We start from the raw sequence: 26,583 nt of genomic DNA, 5'->3' as shown, positions 1-26,583 counted from the left end.
TTTAGGCAACTTTTGGATCGATTGTGCCTTTCAAGCCATCCATATAATTTTATCCTAGTGACCATTTTTGAGCCTTAACCTGTTTTTATTTTGTTTCTAGGCATATTGAGCCTAAAAAGATAAACCCATAAATATCAAAAATTTCAAACCTAATCATACCATAAGTAGATCTTTAGTTTGGGGGAATTTGGATGGAAAATTTGTTGTATGTGTGTGAAAAAAAGAAGTGTGAAAAGTGGGAGAATGTGAAAAAAAAATTTGATTGGCAACCACTTGAAAAAAAAAAGCAAAGAAAGAAAAATCTGACAATCAGTGTCAAATCGAGAAAAAAGTGATAAATATAAAATTGTTGCAACCTTGTTGAAAAAAAATATCTCTCATGCAATTAGAAAAAGAGGTATTGGGATTGTGTGAAAAATATTTTGGGTGACATGATTGGAGAAGCTTATGGTATAGACAAGCCTAAATGACCATTTCATCTACCCTTACCTAAGCCTAAAAATACAAGCCTAGAAAGACCTTCTGATTCTTGGTTGTGCATTAATTTATATTAGTGGAGAATAATAAGTATTGCAAGTATATGGAATTTTGGGTTAGTGGATTGATGATTGTAATTGGCATGCATAAAGTGATTTAATTGTTAGTTAATTGTATTCTATGGTTTCATAAGCTAAATGAAAATAAATTGAAATCTGTCAAGGGTGTAATTGAACTGAAATTCTGGATTGTATGTATAAGTGAAATTTTTTTCATAATCATGTTATTGAAGATACTTGAAAATTACTCATGTTTTGGAGATTGACTTGTTTAATGTTTATTTAGTGTAAAAGCTTAGTTTGGGGGAATTTGTTAGGTTATTTTTAGTATTAATTTTAGATTAAGTTTAGTATATTTTTAAATGAGTTTTAATCATGTTTGGAGCATTTTTACGCTTGTTATCTTTTATTTTTGCAGATTTAAAATAGAAGAAGATTAGAAAAATATCAGAGAAAAAGATGGGAAAAAAGATAAAAAATATCATGATATTTAAAATAGAGAAAATTGTGCAAGGAAATAAAGCTAAAACTTCAAGCCTGAATTTGACTATCTTCTGATTAGATTTTGGAAAAAGTCAAAACATAAAAGTTCTAGATCTCTCTTTTATCTTTCCGGAACATCTTGAATCGTCCAATTCCAAGAAATATCGAGAGAGTTATGACCAAAATACTATCAGTCAACGCAGCAGAAAAAATATCTCGTGTGAGGTTTCCCAAAAATTTAAATTCGAATTAGAATTTAAATATGTGCGTTTTTCCCATCTTTTTAGGCCTTCAATGCCTATATAAAGGGAAGAAGGCAGTTGATTTCATCAAGTAATTTCAGAGAGAAAAACAGAGAGAATACCGATGCAAAGTGGAGAGATCAACTGCAATATTGGAGGCATTCTTCAGAGTTTTCAGCATTCTTCTCTTCTCTATTTTCATCTCTTTTCTTAAAGTTAATATGTGTGATTGTGCTCTCATAAACATGAGTAGCTAAACATTTAATTAGGGTTAGATGGAGATTGTTTAACATTTTTTTATGGTTTTAATATGATTTATTTTCTCCCCTAATTTCTATGTATTCTATTTTATTTGTGCTTAATTACTTTTAATTGCCTGATCACCAATTAACTGTCTATGATTTTGATGCAAGATCTGAGAAGTGAGTGTCAAATATGCTATAGTAAAGTAGAACTGAATTTCGATATAGGACGAGAGTACCTATATGGTTTAGATAGCTCATAGGGTTTTTATACTTAATGCCTGTTGCATGTTAAATTTATCACGAGAGTAGAAAGTTTGCATGTAATTGAGATTTATATATCTGAGAAGACTATAAATTACCTTAGTAAACCTGCTATTGCATAAAAATTAACATTAGAAAAATAATCATATTAGGCCATAATCAATAGAAACAATTGAAATCGAAGCCCTAGTTTTTATTAACTGCCAATTTTCTTTACTTATTTGCTTCTTATTAGTTTCTTATTTTAAATTTCTTTCTTAATTTTTATTTAATCAAATAGAAGTAAAAGTTTAATTTTAACGTACTTAACTACGATCCCTGTGGGATCGACCTCACTCCTGGTGAGTTTACTACTTGTAACGATACGTACACTTGCGTGTGTAAAATATCGCAACAAATAATAAGCACCTTTTTGATATATATATACTATAAAATATGGTAATTGAATTAGGGATATTGGCGGCTAAACCACCTGAACTTTACGGTTTGTAACACTTAACCACAAAAACTGAATTTTTGGCAGCTAAACTACCTAAACTCTGGTTCCGTTTTGTTCTGCACACCTCCGTCCAAAAGTCACAGTTAAGTGCCATAGTGTATTGTCCACGTGTACACACTTGTACACGTGGCAAATTTTTAGTGGTCCACGTAATATTAATTTTAAAAAATAATTATAAGTATTTAAAAAAATATATAATTTTTTTTTCTATTTTCTTTTCTTTGTTTTTTTTTTTTTCTTTTTTCTTCTTTTTCTTTTTTCTTTTATTTTGCTTTTTTTCTTCTCTCGACAAAACCAGTGCCCTTCTTCTTCTCTAAACCCACAACTTCTTCTTCTCTAAACCCACACCATAACCCATATGACTACCACGGCTAATGCTTAGTTTTTTTTTTTTTTTTTTGTAAGATGCTACTGCTTTGTGTTGGTTATAAGCACAAATCAAAGAAAACAATTAGGGCAAGAACACAACAAATTGAAACACAAATCATAAACAATATCACAAAGTCCAAATAAAATTTTTAACTCCAAAATCCCAATTAAATCTATAATCTTCTCTCTTGAAACCATACCCACCACACCACCACTACCATCACACCACACCTTTAACAGATCTGCGCCCAAACGACTCCATCCAAGCACCATCTACGACGATGACGAGAGAAACGAGAGAGAGTGAAAACGGGAATCCTAGTCGAAGAACCATCTGCATCTTCCTCCGTCCAAGCACCATATGCGTCGACCTCGCTTCTTGCCTTGCGAGTTCAGATCTAAACCTAAACTCATAAACTTTTCTTTATCTCTCTCACATATATGTATATATATTCAGATTTAACAGATGGCAGTAGAGCGAGAGGGAGATCGTGAGAGAGGGAGATGAATTTTCATGGTGATAATGGCAGGTTAAAGTAGGAAGAAGATAGGAAGAAGAAGAGGGTGTCGATGGTTCCAGTGAAGAAAAGAAAAAGAAAGGAAAAAAAAAGAAAAAGAAAAAGGAAAAAGGGAAAGAAAGAAAGAAAAATAAGAAAATAAAATAATTTATTTATTTTTATAATTTTTAAATTATTTTTTATAATTTTATAATTTTTAAATTACTTATAAAAAAAAAAAGAAGAAAAAGCAAAAAAAATATTTTTAATTTTTTTTTTCTGATTTTTATTTTTTTTAAATATTTATAATTACTTTTTAAAATTAATATTACGTGGACCACTATAAATTTGCCACGTGTATAAGTGTGTACACGTGGACAGTCCACCGTGGCACTTAACTGTGATTTTTGAACGGAGGTGTGCAGAGCAAAACGGAACCAGGGTTTAGGTAGTTTAGCCGCCAAAAATTCGGTTTTTGTGGTTAAGTGTTACAAACCGTAAAGTTTAGGTGGTTTAGCCGCCAATATCCCATTGAATTATGTATTGTATTCCATAGAATAGTATATATTTATATACAAAGTTAGGAGACTAAATAGGAAACTACTAAATACAAATAGAAAACTACTAAATACAATTTACCCTAATTCTTACAACTAATATTCTAACACTCCCCCTCAAGATGAAGCATAAATGTTGACCATGTCTAGTTTATTACCAAGATAATCAACTCGCACCTTATTCAAAGCCTTTGTAAAAATATCTCCTAATTATTCTCCAATCTTCACATATATTGTGGAGATCAGACCTTGTTGAATTTTCTCAAATGTACTAGTTCGCTCGTGGAACACAGAATTTGAGGCAATATAAAGAGCAACTTGATTATTACACCACAATTTTACTGGAATAGAAGTCTTAAACCTTAATTCAATCAAAAGTTGATAAATTCATATTACCTCACACACAGACTATGTTATAGCTCTATATTCTGATTCAGCACTGGATCTAGACACAACATTTTGTTTTTTACTCTTCCAAGAGATCATGTTGCCCCCAACAAATACACAATATCCTGAAGTAGATCGTCTATCTACCTTGGAGTCTGCCCAATTTGCATTAGAGAAACACTCAATTTGGGTATGTCCATGATCCTTGTAAACTATACCTGATCTTGGTACTCCTTTCAAGTAACATAAAATTTGCTCTAATGCTACCCAATGATGAATTATTTGAGAAGACATAAACTGACTAATGACACTAACTGGGAATGTAATATCTGGACGAGTCACAGTTAAATAATTCAACTTTCCAAACAATCTACGATATTTCTCAAGATCTTCAAATATTTCCCCATCATGTGTTCACAACTGGATTCTTTGGAGCATTACAAGGTTTTTCTCCTGATGTTCCTATCTCAATTATAAAATCAAGTACATACTTCCTTTGAGATAAAAAAAATACCTTGTTTACTCTGAGTAATTTCAACACCCAATAAATACTTGAGCACCCCTAAATCCTTCGTGTAAAACTTATAATGAATGAAAGACTTAAGAGATGAGATGCCTTCAACATCATTTCCAATATTAACAATGTCATCAACATAAACCACTAACAAAATGATACCAGTAATTGATCTTTTATAAAACATAAAATAATCTGACTTACTTTTCAACGAACCAAATTTCTAAACAGCCTGACTAAATTTACCAAACCAAGCATGAGGACTTTATTTCAATCCATATAAATATTTTCATGGACAACAAACTCGCCCTAACTCCCCTTGAGTAACAAACCCAAGATGTTGCTCTATATGCACTTCCTCCTCAAGATCTCCATGAAGAAAAGTATTTTTAATATCAAGTTAATTCAAAGGACAATGATGATTAGCTACCATGGAAAGGAACATTCAAACAGATGTGAGTTTAGAAATGGGAGAAAAAGTATCACAATAGTCCACTCTATAGGTTTGAACTCAAGACGAGACTTTAAGCAAGTAATTGTTCCATCTTGATTGAATTTAACCGTAAACACCCATTTACACCCTATGGCCCATTTTCTTGAAAGTAAATTAACCAAGTCCCAAGTACCATTTTTAACTAAAGTATTCATCTCTTCTATCATTGCAACAAGACAACCAGGATGAGACATAGCTTCATGAACAGTTTTAAGAGTAGTGATAGAATCAAGATAAGCAATAAAATAGCAAGAAGAAGAGGAGAAATGATTATAAGAAACAAAAGAAGAAATAGGATATGTACATTCACATTTACCTTTATGTAGTGCAATGGGAAGATCATATTTGAGTTCCAGATCTAATGACAAAGATGCAAGTGCAGGACATGAAATGGGAGGTGGAGGAGGTGGATGCCTAGTGTACACTATAAGAGGCCTAGGAATGTGGAGGTGTGATAGAGGCATGTGAAGAAATAAGAAACTCGTCAGAACATGTATTGGGAATAGAGGATGTGACGGGATAAACCAATAAATCATCATCCTCCCATTGACGAGTAGGAGTAAGTGAAGATAAAAAATAAGGTGTATTTTCTACAAAAGAAGTAACATCACTAGAAATAAGATATTTATTGAGATTAGGACAATAATACCTATACCCTTTTTGAAGATGAGAATAACTAAGAAAGACACACTCTAATGACTTAGGATCTAATTTGGTACCATGTGGACGAACATCTCGAGCAAAACAAATACTGTCAAATATTCGAGGAGCAACCAAAAAGAATGACTTACCAAGAAAAAGAATTTTAAATGGGATCTCATCATTAAGTACAAAGGATGACATGTGATTGATAAGAAAACATGTTATGGAAACTACATTGGCCCAAAAAGGTTTAAGAACTTACATTTAAAACAAGAGGGCACAAGTAGTTTCAAGAAGATATTAGTTTTTACGTTCTGCTACACCATTTTAGGGTGGAGTATCAATGCAAGAAGTTTCATGAAGCATGCTATTAGAGGTCATATAAGATTGAATTAAGCAGATGTTTATTCTTTGGCATTATCACTTCACAAAGTACGAATAGACGCATTAAATTGATTTTAAATCTTCGCACAAAAAGCACAAAATATAGAAAATAACTCGGAGCGATTTTTCATTAAATATAACCAAGTAACACGAGAATAATCATCCATAAAAGTAACAAAATACCTGAATCTAAGTTTAGAAAAAATAGGAGAAGACCTTAAACATCAAAATGAACTAACTCGAAAGAAATATTAGCACGTTTATAGACTCGAGGACTCAAACTAACACAATGATGTATGGAAAAATAACATGACTCACAATCTAATGTAGACAACTTACTATATTGTGGACAAAGTTTCTTGAGTAAAGAAAGTGATGTATGGCCCAAACGACAATGAGCTTCAAAAGCAGAAGCAACACTCGGACAAGTTAATTGGTTGTCAACATACAAGCCACCAGATTCATGTCCTTTACCAATAATCTTCTTCGTCATAAGATCTTAAAACAAATAATGATCGCGAAAGAATGAGATGCAACAGTTTAGATTACAAGTGAGTTGACTAACAAAAAGAAAATTAAAGGATAAATTAGGTAAATGTAAGACTGATGACAAAGTGAGCTGAGGTGTAGGAACAACAGTGCCAGATCTATCTAAGAATAGGAGATGGTGATCCATCAACTTACGTAATAATAAAAGTGGGACTATGAGGCTGAAAAGTGAAAAAGAGATTGAAATTACCTCTCATATGATCTGTGACACCAGAATCAATGACCTATTTTGAGAATTTGAAAAGAGGGATGCATTAGAGTTACCTAAATTAATAACAATTGCTGTGATTGAAGGAGATGAAGACTTAAGTATTTCCTAATACCTCAAGAATTTAGCAAATTTATCAATAGAAATAAGGACCGATTTTCAGATACATCACTCGTGGTTGTAATATTAGCAGTGTGTTTTTGCTAATGTTTGAACTGTAACTTCCTAGACACAAACTTAGTGTAGCCTGGTTTCTTACAATATTATTCCCAAATTAATATTATAACTCATGGCATCATGTGATGTGAGTAGAGTAGTATTCCTATGTCCATGATCACCTAACTACTTGACTACTTCCAGTCCATCAGTTTAGTATACTATATTATATTTATGGTATTATATAGTTAAGTTGAGTATACAGGAGTAGTGTATATTAACAACAGTATATATTTATATTCATGTGACCAACCAAACCAAACCATGAACATGCAGTGAAAGTGAAACTCCAAACTCGTGGTGTGTCTAGGGCAGGGTGAAGTGGAGCCCACAAACCAATTATGTCCTAACCTTGCGGGGTTCTGGTCACGTGAGGAACTGGACTGAAAGAAACAATTCTCTCACTCTCATTGGGTAGTAATATTAGTATTGGTCTAAAGGTCAATTAGTTAAGTTGGGTCAACAAAATGAAGATATTAATTGTCACACTCTTCTTCGTTGGCAACGTCAGAAGAAATTAGCCACCTTCCTTTAATTATTTCCATGACACGTGCCCATCAAAGCTGTCAATTTCTCATTTGTTTTTGTGATTAAAAGTCATAAATAATAGTGGTATGATATCATCACAATTGTTCCAAGCTAGATTGCTTAATCATATCATCTACTAAGGTGAAAATCATTAATTCATTATCTATATATTACATATGCCTTGCCTGTGGTTTGTGGAGTATACTCCAAGTTTGGCATTTTCTGAAAATAATTTATTAAACAAAACCTCCATTCCATGACAAATGGTTTTTGGCCTGCAATTTAACTTTCCAGCGAAAAGTTTGTCTACAATGAAAGATTACAATTTACAAGTTTAATTTGAAATATATAAATAGTGGCCGAAAACATGGTAGTGACATAGCAGCCACACTCTATTATTGTGATCCGGCTAGAAGAATTAGACATGTTCAGAATTTGTTTGTTCTTATTTTATTCTTATGTTGTTTGAGTACTAATAAATACTATGTTAAAGAAATTGAATATGCTAATGCTGACGTGGACAGAAATGCCACTGTTGACATGCAGAGTTCTGATGTGTGAAATTAATAGACCAACGTGTACATAGAGATAATGTTACAGAAATTAATGTAACAAAATTGGGAAAGAATTACAACAATAAAATCTTTTGAGTTTAGGCACTTGTTCAATTTTTTATCCTCATTTTTTCAATAAAGAAATTGAAGTAAAATGTTACCAAAATAACATCTTTTGTGTAAATTTATTTATTTTGAGATAATAAAATGCATCTATTTTTTGTTTATGCACATGCTCATGGGAGAATGAATAAATATAAACTATAAAATTTTGATTTCTACGTTGAGAGTACCACTTACAAGTTGATGTTTCCGTCCAAAGACTCACTACAAAAAATTTTACTTTTAGTCACAACAAAACTTGTTATTAAAAGTAAGAACTTCATATGCATTAATAATTATAGATATATGATCATTTAATATAGAAATTAATATCATACAATAAGAATGGAACAAATATATGATCTTGGAGTACCATTATTATCATAAATAAAAATTTATATTATTATTAATGTGTTATGTTCATATTTACTTGAAATTTTAAATTTTAGTATGAACAAAGTTATTCAATCCATAATTTAGAAGTCCACACATACTCTGAAAGAGTTATAAAAAATATATGATCACAGATAATATACGATGATACTTTAAAAATGATAGCAATAATCTTATGAGGTATATTATCACCAAAATAATTATAGATCATATGTGCATGAGAGGGAGACATAATTATGTTGCACTCTTTTTTCCTTAGTTCAGGTTTTGTCTCACTGAATTTTCCTGGCAAGATTTTAACGAGGCAACTTGTAAATAATTATGAATATCAAATATATATTATACTCTTTTTCCCTTAGCTCAAGTTTGTCCCACTGGGTTTTCCTGATAAATTTTTTAACGAGACAACTTTAAATCATGCTAACATACTTGCACTTTATGAAGCAAGTAGAGAATGTGTAGGAGTGAGATCATTAACATAACATATTCAGAAAATATATGTATTACACTCAATAAAGAAGTATCAACACAAGAAATTCTCTATAAAGATAATATTGCTTGCATCTCTCTACTAAAATGAGGGTACATTGAAGCAGATATAATTAAAACACATTTCACTAAATTTTTCATAATACATTTCAAGAGAATGCATATTAACATATTCAATCAAGTGTCAATCTTACAGACTTATGTACAAAGTCATTACTAACATCAATATTCGAGAAGACAATTCGTCGATTAGAAGATCTCCGATCTCCACGAATGTCTAAATAAGTGAGAGTTAATTCATATTGCACTCATTTTTCCCTTGACCAAGTTTTTGATCTACTAGGTTTTCTAGCAAGATTTTCGAACACCTATTATGGACATCTAAGTGAGAGTACTGTAAAATATTATATAATATATATTTATGGATGACCATAATAATAATCAATTAGTTACCCAAAAAAAAAAATCATTATTTATGTTTGATTGTAATTTCATTTATTATATTGATTTATTTTTCTATTCTTTTAGTCTTATTCTTGTATAAATAAAAATTCACCCCATTAAAATAAACAACTAAAAAAATCTTACTCATTCTCTATTTCTCCCTTCTTAATTTTTTCTTTATTTTATATTATTTTACAACACGAACAACATTTCTAAAGAATTTTAAGAGAATATTCGTAAATCATAGTGTTTTTTCCCTTAAAATTTCATAGTAAAATCTAAGTTGCAAATAAAAAATTAAGAAATATTAACGAATATTTTAAGCCATTTACTTTTTAGGATTTAAGATTTGAGGGTTCATAATTCATTTCATATCTTTTGGAAAAATCAGATATAAAAATTGTTGTTACGATTCTATTTCCGGATAATAAGGTTAAGGCTTGGTAAAAGTAATTAAACTCATTGATTAGTGATTACTATACTATTAAAGCTGCCTTTTAAAAAGATGGTTAGTTAACTAACCAGAAGCATTTCCACTTTGATATTTAAAATTAACTTAAAAGAAGAAATGGCACTAAAGTTTAGTAAAGGTTCTTTTTCACTTGCTTTGCTTTGCCTTGGACTAAAAAAGCTTTAATTAGAGGCCGAAGTTAAAAGTAATTGTTTACTACTATTCTCAGATTTAAAAGATCCACACAGCTAATGCACAGATAATGGAGAATTGATGCCTAAATGAAAAAAGGTTAAACCTAAAATTATGGGCTTAATCTCTCAGGAATTACAAAAGAAAAAAGAAAAAAGAAAAAAAAATGTAGAAAAGTTGATGAGCTGATATTTTACCAAAATTAAAAGAAAATAGGTTGGGTTGAATGCAAAGTATCAATTCTTTTTTCTTTACCAAGGAAATACATGGAATTGACTTTGCAAAAAAGAAAATACCAAGGAAATACATGGAATTGGGGATTGAATTGGATAAATTTATCCCAAATATTAAAGTTATCCTATTCTCTTACCAAGAAAATTGGATTAAGTTATCCCTAACTAAGGGGATTTAATCTTTGCAGCGTCTCTCTAATTTGATAACAAAGTTACAATATAAAAATAATCCAATCCAATGCCACTATCAAAATGAGGCCTTAATGTCAAAAGATTGTATTATCAATGTGTATGGAGTAAAAAGGAAAACTAACTGAGAATTATGGACAAAGCAAATAATTATAATAAGGCCAAGGCTATTCGCAACACCACACATGCAATTCGCAGTGGCATGGTCATATGGCCGAGAATCAGCCAGCAAATAATACCTGGAAATTAAAACAGACATTCTAGCATTTATTATATATATGACTACGAACAAATGAAGAAATAATGAAAACCCAAGAGGAGCCGTTTTTTTACTAAGGCTCTAGACTTTAATGAATAACAACCACAAGAAATGGTGGGCCTTTGGAAAGGCCAAACAATGGAATCACCATTACACTTACTTTGTTTGGTTTGGTTTTACAATGTAGTCACTATTACACCTTATACAATCACCATAGCATAAAAATAAAATTACCCAAACACCCTTCCATTACCAAACAAAAATTTATGGTACGTTTAGAAAGTCACGGTGTAATTGAATTTGTTTAATTGAAAGTAATTACACAATTTGGCAAATAATTACACTGTAATTATGTAATTGGAGGTATTTAAAAGGTTCCAATTACACTCTCCAATTCTCATGGCCCCCATTTTAAACATTAATTACTAAAAAATATAGTTTTTCCGTGTAATTATTAACTATTTTGTCAAACAAAATATTAGGAATTCATATGTAATTACCGCCTCATATCCAAATAAATTTTGTATTTTAAAATATAGTGTAATTACTAGACTATGTAATTACCACCCTAGTAATTATACTACTTAGTAATTACACAGCTACTTCCAAACACATCTTTAAAGTGTAGATATTTATGTCAATACTCCCCTCATTCCTATTACCTATCAAAAAATGAACCAAACATCATAATATCATTCTTATTATTACTATTCCTATTACAATCAATTATCAGCAATATTACTATTGCCATTTTATTACACCGAACCAAACGCCACCTAAATGCTATCTATCTGGAAACTGTGATAGACTAGAAAAAAGAGAAAAAAAATGGAGACAACAAATACATCAGCTGTTAACCAAATCGATATTAATGAAGCAATCAAAACATTTAATCAGATTACATCAGCATGTTAACAAAATTGATATTCGAAGCTTTAAGGAAATTTAATCAGATCTATCTAATTAGTTAGCTACAAGATAAAGGAGCTTACCTAGCAAAATATACAAATTAAGTATCCTCTGAAAAGCACCCAATGTGATAAACCCGATCAAGATTTGAGATTTGATCCTTCACCGAGGAATTAGGTTGGGTAGATGAAAGTTTTAAATGGAAGAACTGTTGCTGGTAAGGGTGGTAAATAGCAGGTAGCAATAAAGCTGATTGCCGATCCATAGAAAGCAATCGCCCACACTTACTGTACCAATGACAAATAATAAGTAACTCCAAATGTTAACTAACACAGAATTTCAAAAGATTTAATGAGATGTGGCACCTGCAAACTTTTGAGAATAGATTTTGGTAGCTGCATATCCAATGCTGGTGAAACAAAAAACAACAAAAAATTATAAAGGAAATCATGTGTCAAGGAGAGAAATAGACATTAACACCCCATTTAGACAAAGATGATACCAAAAGGGAATATAGAGCTGTTTCAGCTTCAACTCCAAGAAAATACTGCAAAGCCATCGCAGCATGCTCCTGCATTAAAAAAATGATTCAACATTTAGAGGGCTCCAATTGTCTTTAGTTAAAAATAAATAACAAATAAAGCATAAAGGAACATTACCGTTATATGTCTAAATACATGATAAACTGAAACACCTCTTGCATGCATATAGCTGCCTCCCTGTTAAAATGAAATAAGGTAAAAGTGCAGCAATTAAGAGCAAAAGGGGTATCTACGAGACTCACATCAGCAGCGGAAAAGCTCATGAAGACATATTTTTTTTAAAGAGAGAAGAGAAAAGCAAAGATTATCCTTAAATATATACTAAAAGTCAAACATAAATGTAGTCTATACTAAGACTCAGTTCTCTTTCTCTAGTCAATACGGCACATAAATGTAGTACGTAATTTTAGGCACATAAATACAATGAACCAACCTAAGGAAAAACATTGCACTGATCGGGGAAAGCTTATAAAAACTCAGCACTATTAAAGATTAGTATTATGATTTTGGCTTATAAACACTCTATCTTAATTCTAATGGACTGACGTGAATCACAAAACGAACACTTTCCCACATAATAATTAAAACTTAATAGATATTTAGTGCATCTATGGAAGAAAGAAAAGAACAGAAACACACCTAAAATTCCACCTCATATTTTCACCAACAAAGAGCAATTAACTTCAATCAAAACAAGAATTGCTCAACTAGGGGAAAAGAATACCACATTGGATTATTATGAGAAATCTAACTATCCAAGTATCCATTTTATTGGTTATCTGCAGAGCAACTGAACCGACGTCTCATACTGAGTTTGAGACATCGGCCAATTGTATAATGGATTTTGAGCCGACATTTGAGTGGACAAGACGTCATATGAGTCAGTTTTCTAGTAGTAAAATATAAGTGAGACACAATAAGATTGAAACCAGGCAACAAAAATTCATCTTGATATACCTCATCTGGAGAAAAGAAAGCTACTGCATCTGGATCGATAGAACCAGCAGGATGCAAAGATACTACAGCTCTGAAGACAGAAGGAAATGACAATTCAATTACAGCAACCTTATCTACATCAACATCACTCAGAGGACCTGGTTTTAATCTATTTGAACTATGAAAATTGTGTTCCTTCAGTTTTTCTATGGGACCCTCATTTGGCAGGGAAGAAGCTCTTTTCAACCAGTCCATTCGTTCATAGGTTAGAATTTTTAAATTCGGCACTTCTTTTTCCAAACGAGTCAGAATGTCTGATAGTGTTTTACAATCACTAAGCTCTTCCTGATGAATAGGTGGAACTACTTGTGGACCACGTTGTTTCTTTGGATTCGGTTCAGTATCCTGACCATTTTGACCCTCATCATCAAGGTGAGGAAAAAATCGCCTCTTCTGATCAGTGAAGGCCTTAAGAGCCAACCTACACAAAACAGACAACAATATTTTTTTGGTCAATAATAATAAGAGAAATGGTTTCGGTAGACAAAACACAGTGGAAGCCAACATATGTACCACACCTAGTAGCATACTAATTATTCATCACGTAAACTTGTTCCTACGATCCTACTTGAGGCATAGTTCACTCTAACCCAAGTCTTTCAAAACTTCATTCAAGTCCTGCAAAACTTAGACCTACATTTTCTGCTTTCTCAGAACTCTAAATCTGGTGTAGAGTCGAACATTCATTGAAAATTTGCTAAACCACAAAAATTAAGGCATTCTCTTATTTTGTTTAAATGAAACCTTTATTAAAGCCACAGCTCAAGCAACAAAGTTTGTGATGGAAACAAGAAGTTCCATCTCCTCTCTACTTAAGAAACCAAAAATACAGTTTGAAAATTCCCAAGCCGCAAGCATATGTGCTTGAACATTAGAATTCCTACCAACCCACACGGCCTTACAACCCCTGATCAAACTAAGAGCTTTGGCCAGATTAAAAAAGGAGGCTTTATAACACCAATTAGGGGCTTTGTTGGATTGAATTCAACTGCCAGGATTTCATCAAAACTCACAGATTCAACTATGCTAACAAACGACATGCTACAATACAATTAAAGTAGCATTATGCTATTCATCGTAAACTTGTTAAGAATCTCACTCAAAGCATAATTCATTCTAAACCTGGGTCTTTCAAAACCTAAAGTTGTTTTTCATTATTATCTGATGGTTCTGAGAACTCTGGCTCCTAATTACCCACAATAAATTAGAAATTCCCGCTAATCAAAAACTCAATGACGAAGTAAATTACAAGCTAATATGGAGTACCTGAACCCAACAAAGATAATATTCATGAGATATGCACCAACCTGGTTCGATCAACGGCAGAAGCGCCAGCCTGACCGGCGAGTTGACGTTTCCAGGCGTAAGCAACCACTGCACCGTCCGGGCAAACCAAGGGCATGTGCAGCCCCCATGAATTACTTCGCGACCGAAGCGATTCGCTAAGAACCCCAGACTCTTCTAGCAGCTTTCCTGATGAAAATTCCAAGGCAAAAGAATTCAAAGTTCAGAAACTATTTCTTTCAATTGCTTAAACCATACTGAATTATAGAACTAAAAACCCTAATAAAAAGAATTAGAATATCATGAACGGGGTAATATTTCTTGATATGCTTACAGCTAAACTGAATAAAATAACCAAGCCCTAGAAGAGGCAGTGAAGAGCTTTGTGTTCGTACCAACAGAGCGAAGATCCTGGAAATGTTGACGCATAGAATCATCTTCGTTCTGGAAGAAGTGCACAGGTTTATTGCTTTGGTGAGGCTGCGCAGCGACGAAGAGAGCTTCAAGGAGGCGATCAGCGCCGAGCCGAATGTCGGCTATGAGCCGAGCCGCGTGAGACAAACGATCCATTGCCAGCGCCACCTGCTTAGGAGGAGCCTCCGTGGAGTGAGCCTGAGTGGCCGCCGTGGCTCCAGTCGCCGTCGCCTGAGGTTGCTGCATCGCTTCTGAGTGTATCTCGTGTTTTCCACTTTGGGTATCAACGGAAATGGTGAGAGTTACCGGAGTGGCAATTCCTTTTGTATTGGGCCTATTTTGTTCCCCATTCGCTTCATTAAATCAATCTTTTGGGCTCGTATAGTTCAAAATAATAAAAAAATATATATTTATACAAAAATGGCAAATTTTTTTTACATTTTTACGAATTTACTGTTTGTTTTTTTATATGGACAGCACAAACTTGAGATTGCTAGGTTTTGCCACCAAAAATAAAGAATGGAAGGTTTATTGTTAAGCAAATGAAAGTTTGGAGAATTTTGTACTAATTACTCTTGGTTTTACTTGTTGCTAGATTTACACTATGTTATTTTTAAGTTGTTTTCCGTACAAATATATATAAAATAAAATAAATTAAAAGTCTCTTATTACAACTAAATATTAAACTAAAACGTCACTCATTAAAATTAAAACTCAAATATGATCTATTTATAAATGATATTAATGAAAAAGATAAGTTTAATTTTGGTCAAATTAACTTATTTTTGACAAGTTTAATACATTTACAACTCTTTTTTTTAAAAAAAAAAAATTGTAAACTTTAATACTGCAAATCAGCTAAAAGAATAGCTTTCAAATCAGTAGCGACAAGCCTCCCACTATAATTACAACTTAGAGAAAAAAAAAAGTAGAACGAGCAAAATAATTGGTCGTCTTGTTTGCAGATCGTTTGACAAAAATACATGAAACTTGAGGTAAAACTTTGAAAAAAAAAAACCTACAATCTGCCACAATAGAACCAAAAGGGGAAAGCATATTAAAATGAAATTTTTACACCAAAATTACAAATTACACACTTTATTACATATAAACCTACACACGGTCAAATCAACTTTTTTACCTTTTCTCAATATTTTATTACACATATACCACATACACATCACATCTATGCACCAGTCACGTCAACTCACCTATCAACCATCATGCATCCCTCAATCACTTCCCTCTCTCTTTTTCTTTTGTTTTCCTTTGATTTTTTTATTTCATTTCAGTTTTTTTTTTTTTTTTGAAATAACAAATAACCTCCATTGTTGAACCTTAACTCCCCACGATTCCTCAACCATTTTCCCTCTCATTTTTGTTCTTCAAAATTTTTTCAACTCCCTCTAAACCATCCCATAACATTTTTCTCTCTTTCTTTTTGTTTCTCAATCTTTATATAAAATGGATGTGACCCGTTCTTCTTCATCTCCTTCTCCTGTTCAAAAAAAAAAATTCAAAATGGGTTTGAAATCACTAGCTAATAAAGCTAAGGGAAAACGTCCTTTTATTGAGGAGGAAGACTCTGATTTTGCTCCTCCATTAACGAAGCGTGGGAGAGCTCCTCCTAAGAAGAAAACAAAGGTCCGTGTGCAAGAAAAATGGCCGAAGATGTTTATGGGAAAAACAATAATGTTGGTGTTCTTATTCGAACCGAGGTTTGTTTTCGGTTTCATTTTCGTTTCCCCAGAGTTTAAACATTTTCTTGTATTTCCATTTCATCGTTTTGGTTTTTTCTGGTTTGTGATATTTTAGGTTTTTCATTTTAAAATTTCGTTTGGTTTTCTTTGGATTTTTAGGACTTTAATTTTCTTTAATCAATTTTATTTTGTTCTTGGGTTTGGCATTTTAGTTTGTTTCTTATTAGTTTCGTTTCATTTTTGTTGTGTTTTATGTTCTGTTTGTGTTTCTAGTTTTTTTTAGATATTTTGAAACATTTGTTTTTGTTTTAGTGTCTCTAATCAGTGGGTTTTAGTTTTTTTTTCTAGTTTTTTAATAGTTTAATATGTTTATGTATGATGTGTTTTGGGAATATTATTAGGTATAGTTGTTTGCTGTTCTTTTTTAAGTAACAATTCGATTTAGATGTTTGTAGTTTATATTCGTAGAGTTGTTTCTGCTTGTCAGTTTGTTTTTAGTTTTTTTTATAGTTTTATTATAGTTTGTATACTTGTTTATTTACAATTTATATTTATTGCTGTTAATAAACTATAATAAAACTAAAATGAAACTATTAAGAAACGTTTAAATTTATTTCAGAAACTAACTATTTCTCAAAGTGTTTTCTCCTTTTCTTATTTCCAAAATAAATTCTTGCAAACAATTGAATTAAACTAATATAAAATAATGATGCAACTGTAAATCAACTTGAAAAGCCACAACACTTAATTCAATTTAATATAGTTGTGGTCATTGTGCTTTTTCATCAGTTTTATTTGAATCAGATCAATTGAATTAATAGTTGTATTTTTCTCGTTTTGGTTTCATTTTGGTTGTTTTGCAGTTTTGAAACGAGCGCGTATTTTCATCTTTATGGTTCGCTCTGTACAGCTGAAGGCTTAGTGCATGTGGTATTTTTGTAAATATTTGTATGTGGACTGTATAAATGTTTAATGGGCCGGCCCAAAGTATTTTTGTAATTTTTTTTCCTTTTTTGTATTTTTTTGTTTTTTTCCCTATTAAAATTGCTATGGAGAACATTACGTACAGCTAGACAATCAGACTCCATAACAACCTTTTAAATTTTTTTAGTTTTAATCCAACTCAAAACCTCCTTCAAGCCTACGGCCTCAGCACAAGCAGGATTAGCACGAGCCTGTTTACGAATAGCAACATCATAAATGAGGGAGCAATCCAACCAATCCCAAAGAAACTATACTCTTCAACAACTCCATCCACGACAGAGTTATCATCTGGAGGACAAGCATTGGCTAATTTCCATTGATTAAAATAAGCTAAAGTCAAGACACAACAACAGTAGCAACATGTTTCTTTTCATTCCAAACAACTTATTCCTTGCCTTCCAAATACCCCAACAAAGCATGGAAATAAGACACATAATAGCTAAAGGAAAAGAATGCATAAGAGATACAAACTAGTTTGCAAACGACATTTTTGCAGTAGTCTTAATGTCATGAGGAAAAAGAATCCAACACATTCTTGTAAAAGCACAATCCACCAATAAATGAGCCACAGTTTCAGTTGTAGCTTGACCAAAAGGACAAAGCAATGGGACATCCACACGTTTCTCAAGCAGCTTTACCCGAGTTGGAAGGTTACCGCGCCAAGCTCTCCACACCATATTTGAAACTTTTGTTGGAATTTTTAGGTTCCATAGATTCCTCCACAAACCAGAGTTACCAGTTCCAGACTAACTGCTGAGTTTTATACCCTAAATAAAACTCATTTCAATATAATCAGATTTATTTATTAATAAAGATCAGAAATAACATTTAATGTTGCATGGTTCACATGATTTATTTCATGATTAAATATATACATAATGTATGAATTCTATTTAAGTCCAGAACATATGAATTTGTTAATGATTATAGTGTTGTCAGCACAGTGGAATATAATCTTAATTATATGTTCGAAAGTTTATTCCCTGATTTGTCAGAACACTGGATTTAGACTGACATGATAATCAGCGATAGGTATTCTTACACCTTGGATAAGTGTTATGTCCTTTCCAGGGCATTGGCAAAGTTTACCAGTATCGGATGTATGGAGTATACATCGGAAGGGACCGATATTGAACTTTGATTAGATATATTAAAATTTACCAGTAATATCTATTCAATTCAATATCACCCGTTGATCCTAGATCAAATGATCTTAGTCCTGATATGTTTAGGTTCGATCTCAAGAGTATTATACATGTTCTTTGATTTGTTAGTTAAGCCTACTTTTGGGTCAGGGTGATACGTACATTTTGGGAACATGATAGTATAATTGAGTGGGAGCGCTAACATAAATATGGAGTCTATAACTTCTATAGGAATTTAGAAGTGAAACGATGATATCCTTCGAGCTTGGCTAAACAAAGATAAATGGTGGAGATCTCATTTCACTTCGCTGAAATATCATTTATACGGAGCTTAGTGTTTTAAGGATAAAATACATTGAAGGTGTAACGGTAATTTAGTGCCTATTCAATGTAGATCATCTATTAGAGGGTCATTGATCAAATTAGGATTATAACAATGGATAACTAATGACGTATCTATATCGTGGAACATATAGAGCGTTCTATATGACTGAGAGTGCAATTCCAAGTTCTAAGTGTGGATTCAATAAGGAATTAATAAGTTAGGAAATTTACTTGGTAAATTCGGTTCGACTTATTGGAAGCTCGAAAATATAGGCCCATGGTCCCCATACTAGTTGAGACCATACTGCTTGCAAGACTCAGTTAATTGATTTTGATTAATCAATTATAATTCTAAAGTTACACTATGTCTAGTTTATGAATTTTCACTATGTTATGGCTTGATTGTGAAGAAATAGTGTTTTGGGGTTTATTTGTTAATTAAGAGACTTTATGGAGTCTAATTAATAAATATTATAAATGACAATTTTATTTGATAGTTATTTTAATTATTAAATAAATAGTTTGGCATTTATAAGGTTGAATTGAAAAATATGGTATTATTGAAAAGAAGAATAAGTGGTTGAAATAAAGTGGCAAAATTGTAACTAGAGATTGGTCCGCTTATTGTATACGGCCAAGAGGTATTTTTGCCCAATATTTTATTCTTTTTTAATCCATTTAATTCAATCCTAACCCTATTGAAGAATAATATAAAAGGAAGGTTATGGTCTCATTATCCAACTAATGCCTCCAAAGCTAATAACCTCTTCCTTCTTCTTTCTTCTTCAATTTCGAAAACACTATAGCTTATCTTCACAAATATTTTTCAGCAATTAGTGATAGAGTGAGTGCCCACCCACATCAAGTGGTATCTCGATCATAGTGTGTAAGACTGTAGGAGATTCCAAACAACAAGAAGGAGAATCAGCATCAAAGGAAGGAGAGAAAGAGATCCAGGTTCAGATCTTGATTATATTCTGCTACAGAAAGGAATCAAGGGCTAGAGATCTGAACGGAAGGAGTCATTATATTTCGCTACACCCAATGTAAGGTTTACTAAACTTTATATGTGTTTATTTCATTGTTTTAGAATTCATATTAGGATGTTAATGAAACATACATGGTAGTAAATCTAGATTCTGGTAAAATATTTCCAAAATCTGGCCTCAAAGCCATGGTAATGATTTACTTTCATGAAATATGAATTAAAACGATGTTATGTGTTGATTTGGATGGTTTCAAGTGGTTTATGTGCTTATTTGATGATAGTTTAGAAATTGCAATATATGTTACTGAAATATTTTTTATTTCGATCTGGAATTATTTAATCTGCAAAGTAAACAAAAAAATAATAAATTTAGGCTTTTACAGAACCTAATTTGGATTTTTTATGAATTAGTTGTGATTTTTTGAAGTTGAACGAAAATATCAAGGTTTGAAAGCACACACTACAACATTAAGGACCAATAGCGGCGGGCCCCTCGGCCGCTATTAGTCCACAATCTGGCCGCTAAAGGGCAATAGCGGCGAACCTCGGCCGCTATTGCTTGGCCGCTATTAATAGTATTAGCGGCCAAAAACAGGGTCCGCCGCTAATACTATTAATAGCGGCGGAGCAATAGCGGCGGGACCCCGCCGCTATTGCCCTGTGTCAGTTTCGTGTTTCGAGACTGACACAGGGCAATAGCGGGGGGTTCCCGCCGCTATTGCTCCACCGCTATTACCCATCAGAATAAAAAAAAATAATAAATATTTATAAATAATAAATAATAATAAATATATATTAATCTTATATAAAAATAAATAATTAATTAATATACGAATATTTAATAAATAAATCTAATTAATATAATTAAAATAATTTAATAAAATTTATTAATAATTTAAAATTGTCTCCAAAGTAATTAACTTTAACATAATAATCCTAATAAAATATTGTCTCAAAATTAAACTAAATTATTACAAAACATAAATAAATTATTCATTAACATCTTCATTCAGGTCTCTAATTATGAAGTCTTGATCTGGATTATTTTCGGTACGAGTCCCCGAAGCCCGTGGCGGAGAAGGCACATACGCTTGGTCTGATGATAAACCCAGCGTTAAATTACCGAGCTCAGCTTGGTTGAAAATGGGAGTTGAAAAAAATTGGTTCTTCTGCGATGAACTCCCAAATAATCCAAAATCAGCAAAGTTTGAGCCGAGCGGAGGAGACTCTGACGGTGTTCGGTATAAGAACTGATTTCCCATTGGTGGAGCAGACTGTTGTTGCTGCTGAGGAAACTGCTGAGGAAAAGATTGGGGTTGTTGCTGCTGCAAAAAATTTTCAAATTGCTGCTGTGACAAATTTTGGAATTGTTGTTGCGAGGAAGGCTGAAATTGTGGTTGCGAAGGAGGTTGTTGTTGCTGTTCCGGAGGAGCGGCATGACTCTGAGAAGACGAACCACCAGGCGACTGCGACTGACTATACGTTTGAATGAAATTGTCAAAGCGTGGGTTAAATATTTGGGCACGTTGTTCAGGCGTCAAATTACCCCCCAAGTGGCACGCATAGCTGAGAATATATCTGCCACAGTGCTCATCATTTCAGTAGTTGGTTGGGGAGGCACCGTTGATTGAGTTTGAGGGATTGGTTTCTTTCCTTTGCCCTTGAGCCTTTTACCCACGCCTCTTTGATAGTCAGATCTTTGGCCTAGAACTCGTTTCCATAACGTCAAACCGATAACCGCATCGTATTCGCATTCGGTCCCGCATCGCTCTGGGATTGTCGTTCCAGTCGCTTCCTATCAAGCTCCTTGATCAGTTCCTCCTATTTAAATCAAAATTATTAGAATATGTAATTACTATAAAATATAAATTTTAATAATAAATCATTTTAATCACTTACATAATCTTTTGCAGCTAATTCATTAACGAAAGTTCCAGACGGTTTTTTCACATGGATCTCCTTCCATGCTTCAACTACATGCTCTCCAGGAGGACCCCCCTATACAAATATAAACAATTAAATTAGTTTATTATAAGAAAAAAATATTATTAACTATTAAAGAATTTTTTTTATGAAACATTTAACAATTAAAGAATTAATACATACCATTCCGTGGCGTATGGACGCCAACGATTTTGTGCCTTGCGTTGTTGGATATTTCATTAGTTGCCGATTCGATTTATTTTTAGTTGAACGATTCAAAAATGCCTCGCTAACGAACAATTCGCAAACCGGTTTCCAAGTCTCGGTATTCAAGTAGTCAGGGGGGAATTTGACAACTGATTCCCAATCTTCTGGTTTTTTGTAATGTTGTTTGAAATGCTTGTGTCTGAGTGTCTTTCGCTCCTTTATCACAGCTCCGCCATCACCGAATATAAAGTCCCCATAAGTAGGTCTCGATGGGGATTCCCATCGATATCAAAGTAGTACTATGTAATAAAAGTAATTTAAAGTAATGTTAATTTATAAATGAGGACATAAAATTATTACAACTTTTAATAATTCAAAGCCACTCACTCTAATTCGATTGAGCACTTGATCCTTGTATTGTTGGGGTACATCAGAAAAATTTAGATGACCACCCGGGCACAACATGCTTACTTGTTGGCCAAGAAATCGAACATAATTGCTTGCTTCAGCGCCAACAACTTTGCCTGTTTCAAGATCTACCTCCACCGGCAAGGGCTTACCAGCATCTCTCTTTTTTTTTTTTCGAGATTAGCGTTTGCGGCAACCCCACGACCCTTTCTGACCGGAGGTGGAACTATATATATTCGAGGGAAAAATAATTTTATTAGTAAATCATACATTCACTATTTATATTCTAAACAATTTTAGATTTGAAATAATATGAAACCTGCTTCGCAAGACGACGGTACCCTAGAAGGATCAGGGGGATCCCTGCCATCACCATCCCCACCGTGGTATGTCGCTAACGTAGCTGACATTTTACTTTACTTTGAAGACGGAAAAAAATGTAAGAATTCACAAATGTGAAACACATAATTGAAATATCACACAAATGTTAATGCGAAAGAAATTAAATAGTCCTTTAATTGTAAAAATTTTTAATAACAAATGTTTACAAAATAAAAGTTACACTGAAGAATCACTATCATTTCCATCATTCACTAAGTTTACATTTTCATCCTCCACATGTTCAACTAGTAAATCATCTACTTCTTCAGCAACATAATTTTCATCAAGTTCATTATTCTCTATCTCAGAATCCACTAACTGATCGGACGATTCAACAATTACTGGAGGTTCATTCGATTGCATAATCAACTCTCCAAGATCAACCGTCAACACAAAATTGGCAGAGTTAGAATCACTAACAACATCTACATCAGTCTCATCTTCGTTGTCAGTAATGTCCCAAATTTGTCGATGGCTAATATCTTCAACAACCTTCCAATAGCGACCTCTGAGTGGATCTTCAAGATAGAAAACTTGCTTCGCCTGGTTAGCAAGGATGTACGGTTCATCTTGATACCAATATCCACGAGTATTTATACTAGTTATATTATTTTCAGTGATTGTCTTCTTTCTTAATGGATTAGTGTTATACCATTTACATTCAAACAATGACACTGTATATGCACCAGTATAAGATATAGTGATTACATCTTCAAGTGTGCCGTAATAATTAAACCCTTCAGTTCCAGCAACAGTAACACCACTATTTTGTGTCTTCCGCTTTTGGTCTCGCTTTGATGCAATAAACCGAACACCATTCACTACACAACCTTCGTAAAATGTTGCTAAGTAATCGGACCCGGAAGCGAGAGCGAGTAACTCATCACCATTTTGTAAAGTTCCAAGCTTGTGCAACTCATATATCTAAATACATAAAATGTATTAATATGAGAGGAATATAAATGATTGAATTAAAACTTTACAATTTTGTCGTTATACCTTCTTATGAAACCACGGACGGAAAGTTTGCCTATGCAAGACATCGTGATTACCATTAGGATATTCATGCCTGATCTTGTCCAAATGTTCACTGTGAAGTATGATAATGTCAAGATACAATAGAGGGAGATAGAAAATAAAAACTAAAAATTTAATAAAATAATTTATAAAAATGTAACAAACTTACTCTAAGTAAGCTTGGATTTCAGGAGAATTTTGAAGAATGTACCACTCAGCTTTTTCACGACTGATATGATCAAGAGGCTTGATAAGTCCGCTAGTTAAAGGACGAGATTGAGAATTAAAAACTGAGAGATAGCGACAAACAGAAGGCGCATCTTCATTTCGATCAAGCCGATTAAATCTTGTTTCACACCCTTTAAAGTACATTGAACAAAAGGTCACTGCCTCATCAGCAACATAACCTTCTGCAATTGACCCTTCAGGACGTGCCTTATTTCCCACATAATTCTTCAATTTTTTCATGTACCTTTCAAAAGGATACATCCATCTCATTAAGACCGGACCATCGGGAAACTTTATTCCTTTAACAAACTGACAAAAAAGTTGTCTTTTCTCACGAGTCAAAACATAAGGAGCATGCGGTTTCATTAGCCTCCCATTCCCATCTTCATAAATCCACAACGATTCCCTAATACCCATCTTCTTTAAATCATGGCGCGCATTGGTTGTGTCCTTTGATTTATCATTATCCAAGATGGTTCCTAGGAGACTATCACACACATTCTTCTCAACATGCATGACATCAATGTTGTGTTTTAAAATATTCGTGCTCCAATACTCCAACTCGTAGAAAATACTTTTTTTCCTCCAATTATAATTTTCTGCAACTCTTCTACGTTTCACGCCCCCAAAATTTTCATGATGTCCGGGAATTTGGGGTTCGAGAGCATTAACTTGTGATAATATTTCTTCACAAGTAAATCGTCTTGGAGGAGGTCTTCTTTCAACTTTACCATCAAATCGAGTATCCCTTCTCATTGCATGGTTACTTGGCAAGAACCTTCGATGACCAACATATGATGTCTTCCCGATCACTCGAATGGACGTCGTGTCTTCATTACAAGTAGGGCAAGCTTTATAACCTTGACCACTCCACCCAGACAAGCTACTACAAGCAGGAAAATCATTCACTGTCCACAAAAGCGCAGCACGCATGGTGAACATCGAGTTGGTCGAACTATCTCTCGTTGCTACCCCATTATTCCACAACTCCTTTAATTCATCCACCAAAGGTCTTAAAAATATATCCATGTCTTTACCTGGAGATTTTGCACCTGGAATTAGGGTAGATAGTAAAAAATAATTATCTTTCATACATAACCAAGGTGGTAGATTATAGTTAGCCAACACCACTGGCCACATGCTGTATGCAAGACTCATGTTGCCAAATGGATTAAATCCATCAGCAGCTAACCCAAGTCGAACATTTCTTGGGTCCCTTGCAAACTCGGGATGTTTTGCATCAAAGTCTTTCCAAGCTAAACCATCGACCGGGTGTCGCAACACCCCATCATCTTTTGATTTTCCAGTATGATGCCATATCATGCTTTTCGTTGTAATCCTCGAACTATATAATCTTTTAAGTCGAGGTGTCAACGGAAAGTATCGCATGACTTTGCAAGGAACTTTTTTTCCTTTCCCGTTCTCGGAAGTAACCCAACGACTAGTTCCGCAAACTGGACAAGCCTCCTTGGATGCATTCTCCTTATAAAATAAGCAACAATTATACAAACAGACATCGATATTATCATAACCCAAGCCTAATTTCTTCAATCTCTTTTTTGCCTCGTAGTAAGTTGATGGAATATTATTTTCCTTCGGAAACGCAAACTTTAAAAGCTTCAATAATTCTTCAAAGATGTTATTAGGAATTTTTCCCCTAACTTTTAAATGCAATAGCTTTGCTAAAAAGTTAAGAGATGAAATCCAATCACAACCGGGATACAATTCAGCTTCAATTTCCTCAAATAAGTCATCAAATTGTGGGTTTGTGGTTGGTTGTTCATCTTCTCCTTGTGGTTCCTCAGTTGTCGAGGGAAAGAAGTCTTCTAAAATAGGAATCATTTCATCCTCTGATTCAACATCGGCAACTGCTACATCAACGACGGCATCCTCAGGCTCCCCGTGATAAATCCACTTCTCATATCCTTGCATAAAACCTCGATCAAATACGTGTGCTCTAACCCTATCTATTTTTTCAAACCTACTATTTATACATCTCACACAAGGACATCGTATTCGTCCATCCCTTATGTTCTGATGCCATTGCTAAAAAGGCTTGTAGACCATTCTAAAATTCATGGCAACCACGATTTCTGATTTTGGTCCAAGACTTATCGATTGTCGCCATCTACAATTTAGACGACAAATGAAGTATTAAATATTTAAATTTTTGTAAAGTCTTATAAAATTTTATGAGTACGAATTTTATGATATATT

At 33.3% G+C, this 26,583-nt stretch overlaps 3 protein-coding genes and 1 long non-coding RNA gene across 6 annotated transcripts; all 4 read right to left on the bottom strand.

Annotated features, from left to right (window-relative positions):
* Positions 1 to 4,097: 4,097 nt before the first annotated feature.
* LOC133030455 (uncharacterized mitochondrial protein AtMg00810-like) lies at positions 4,098 to 5,547 on the bottom strand. The gene is made up of 3 exons (XM_061103198.1): positions 5,217 to 5,547; positions 4,591 to 4,737; positions 4,098 to 4,465 (listed from the first exon to the last, which is right to left on the bottom strand). The coding sequence occupies exons 1-3, from the start codon at positions 5,545 to 5,547 to the stop codon at positions 4,098 to 4,100; spliced, it is 846 nt and encodes a 281-aa protein (XP_060959181.1).
* Positions 5,548 to 10,613: 5,066 nt separating this feature from the next.
* LOC115701315 (mediator of RNA polymerase II transcription subunit 27) lies at positions 10,614 to 15,442 on the bottom strand. Of its 3 annotated transcripts, none has more exons than XM_061102504.1 (8): positions 15,043 to 15,440; positions 14,671 to 14,836; positions 13,325 to 13,784; positions 12,485 to 12,544; positions 12,328 to 12,396; positions 12,191 to 12,234; positions 11,909 to 12,112; positions 10,614 to 10,896 (listed from the first exon to the last, which is right to left on the bottom strand). In XM_061102504.1, exons 1-7 carry the CDS (start codon positions 15,305 to 15,307, stop codon positions 11,926 to 11,928), a joined length of 1,251 nt encoding a protein of 416 aa, XP_060958487.1. In that variant the 5' UTR covers positions 15,308 to 15,440; the 3' UTR covers positions 10,614 to 10,896; positions 11,909 to 11,925. The 3 variants fall into 3 exon arrangements, with proteins under 3 accessions (XP_060958487.1, XP_030484933.1, XP_030484932.1); XM_030629073.2 differs by lacking the exon at positions 10,614 to 10,896 and adding an exon at positions 11,633 to 11,724; XM_030629072.2 differs by lacking the exon at positions 10,614 to 10,896 and having other exon boundaries at positions 11,763 to 12,112; positions 15,043 to 15,442.
* Positions 15,443 to 21,968: 6,526 nt separating this feature from the next.
* On the bottom strand, positions 21,969 to 22,471 carry LOC133030041 (uncharacterized). The gene is made up of 3 exons (XR_009683942.1): positions 22,309 to 22,471; positions 22,102 to 22,200; positions 21,969 to 22,023 (listed from the first exon to the last, which is right to left on the bottom strand). It is a non-coding gene; the product is annotated as an uncharacterized LOC133030041 (long non-coding RNA).
* Positions 22,472 to 23,298: 827 nt separating this feature from the next.
* LOC133030454 (uncharacterized) lies at positions 23,299 to 26,298 on the bottom strand. The gene is made up of 3 exons (XM_061103197.1): positions 24,308 to 26,298; positions 24,121 to 24,211; positions 23,299 to 24,045 (listed from the first exon to the last, which is right to left on the bottom strand). The coding sequence occupies exons 1-3, from the start codon at positions 26,296 to 26,298 to the stop codon at positions 23,299 to 23,301; spliced, it is 2,829 nt and encodes a 942-aa protein (XP_060959180.1).
* Between the last annotated feature and the right edge of the window lie 285 nt (positions 26,299 to 26,583).

This window comes from Cannabis sativa, chromosome 8, assembly GCF_029168945.1.
Source record: "Cannabis sativa cultivar Pink pepper isolate KNU-18-1 chromosome 8, ASM2916894v1, whole genome shotgun sequence".
Lineage (NCBI taxonomy): Eukaryota > Viridiplantae > Streptophyta > Magnoliopsida > Rosales > Cannabaceae > Cannabis > Cannabis sativa.
The sequence above is the reverse complement of the archived record's forward strand: the minus strand, read 5'-3'. Positions and strand labels throughout refer to the sequence as shown.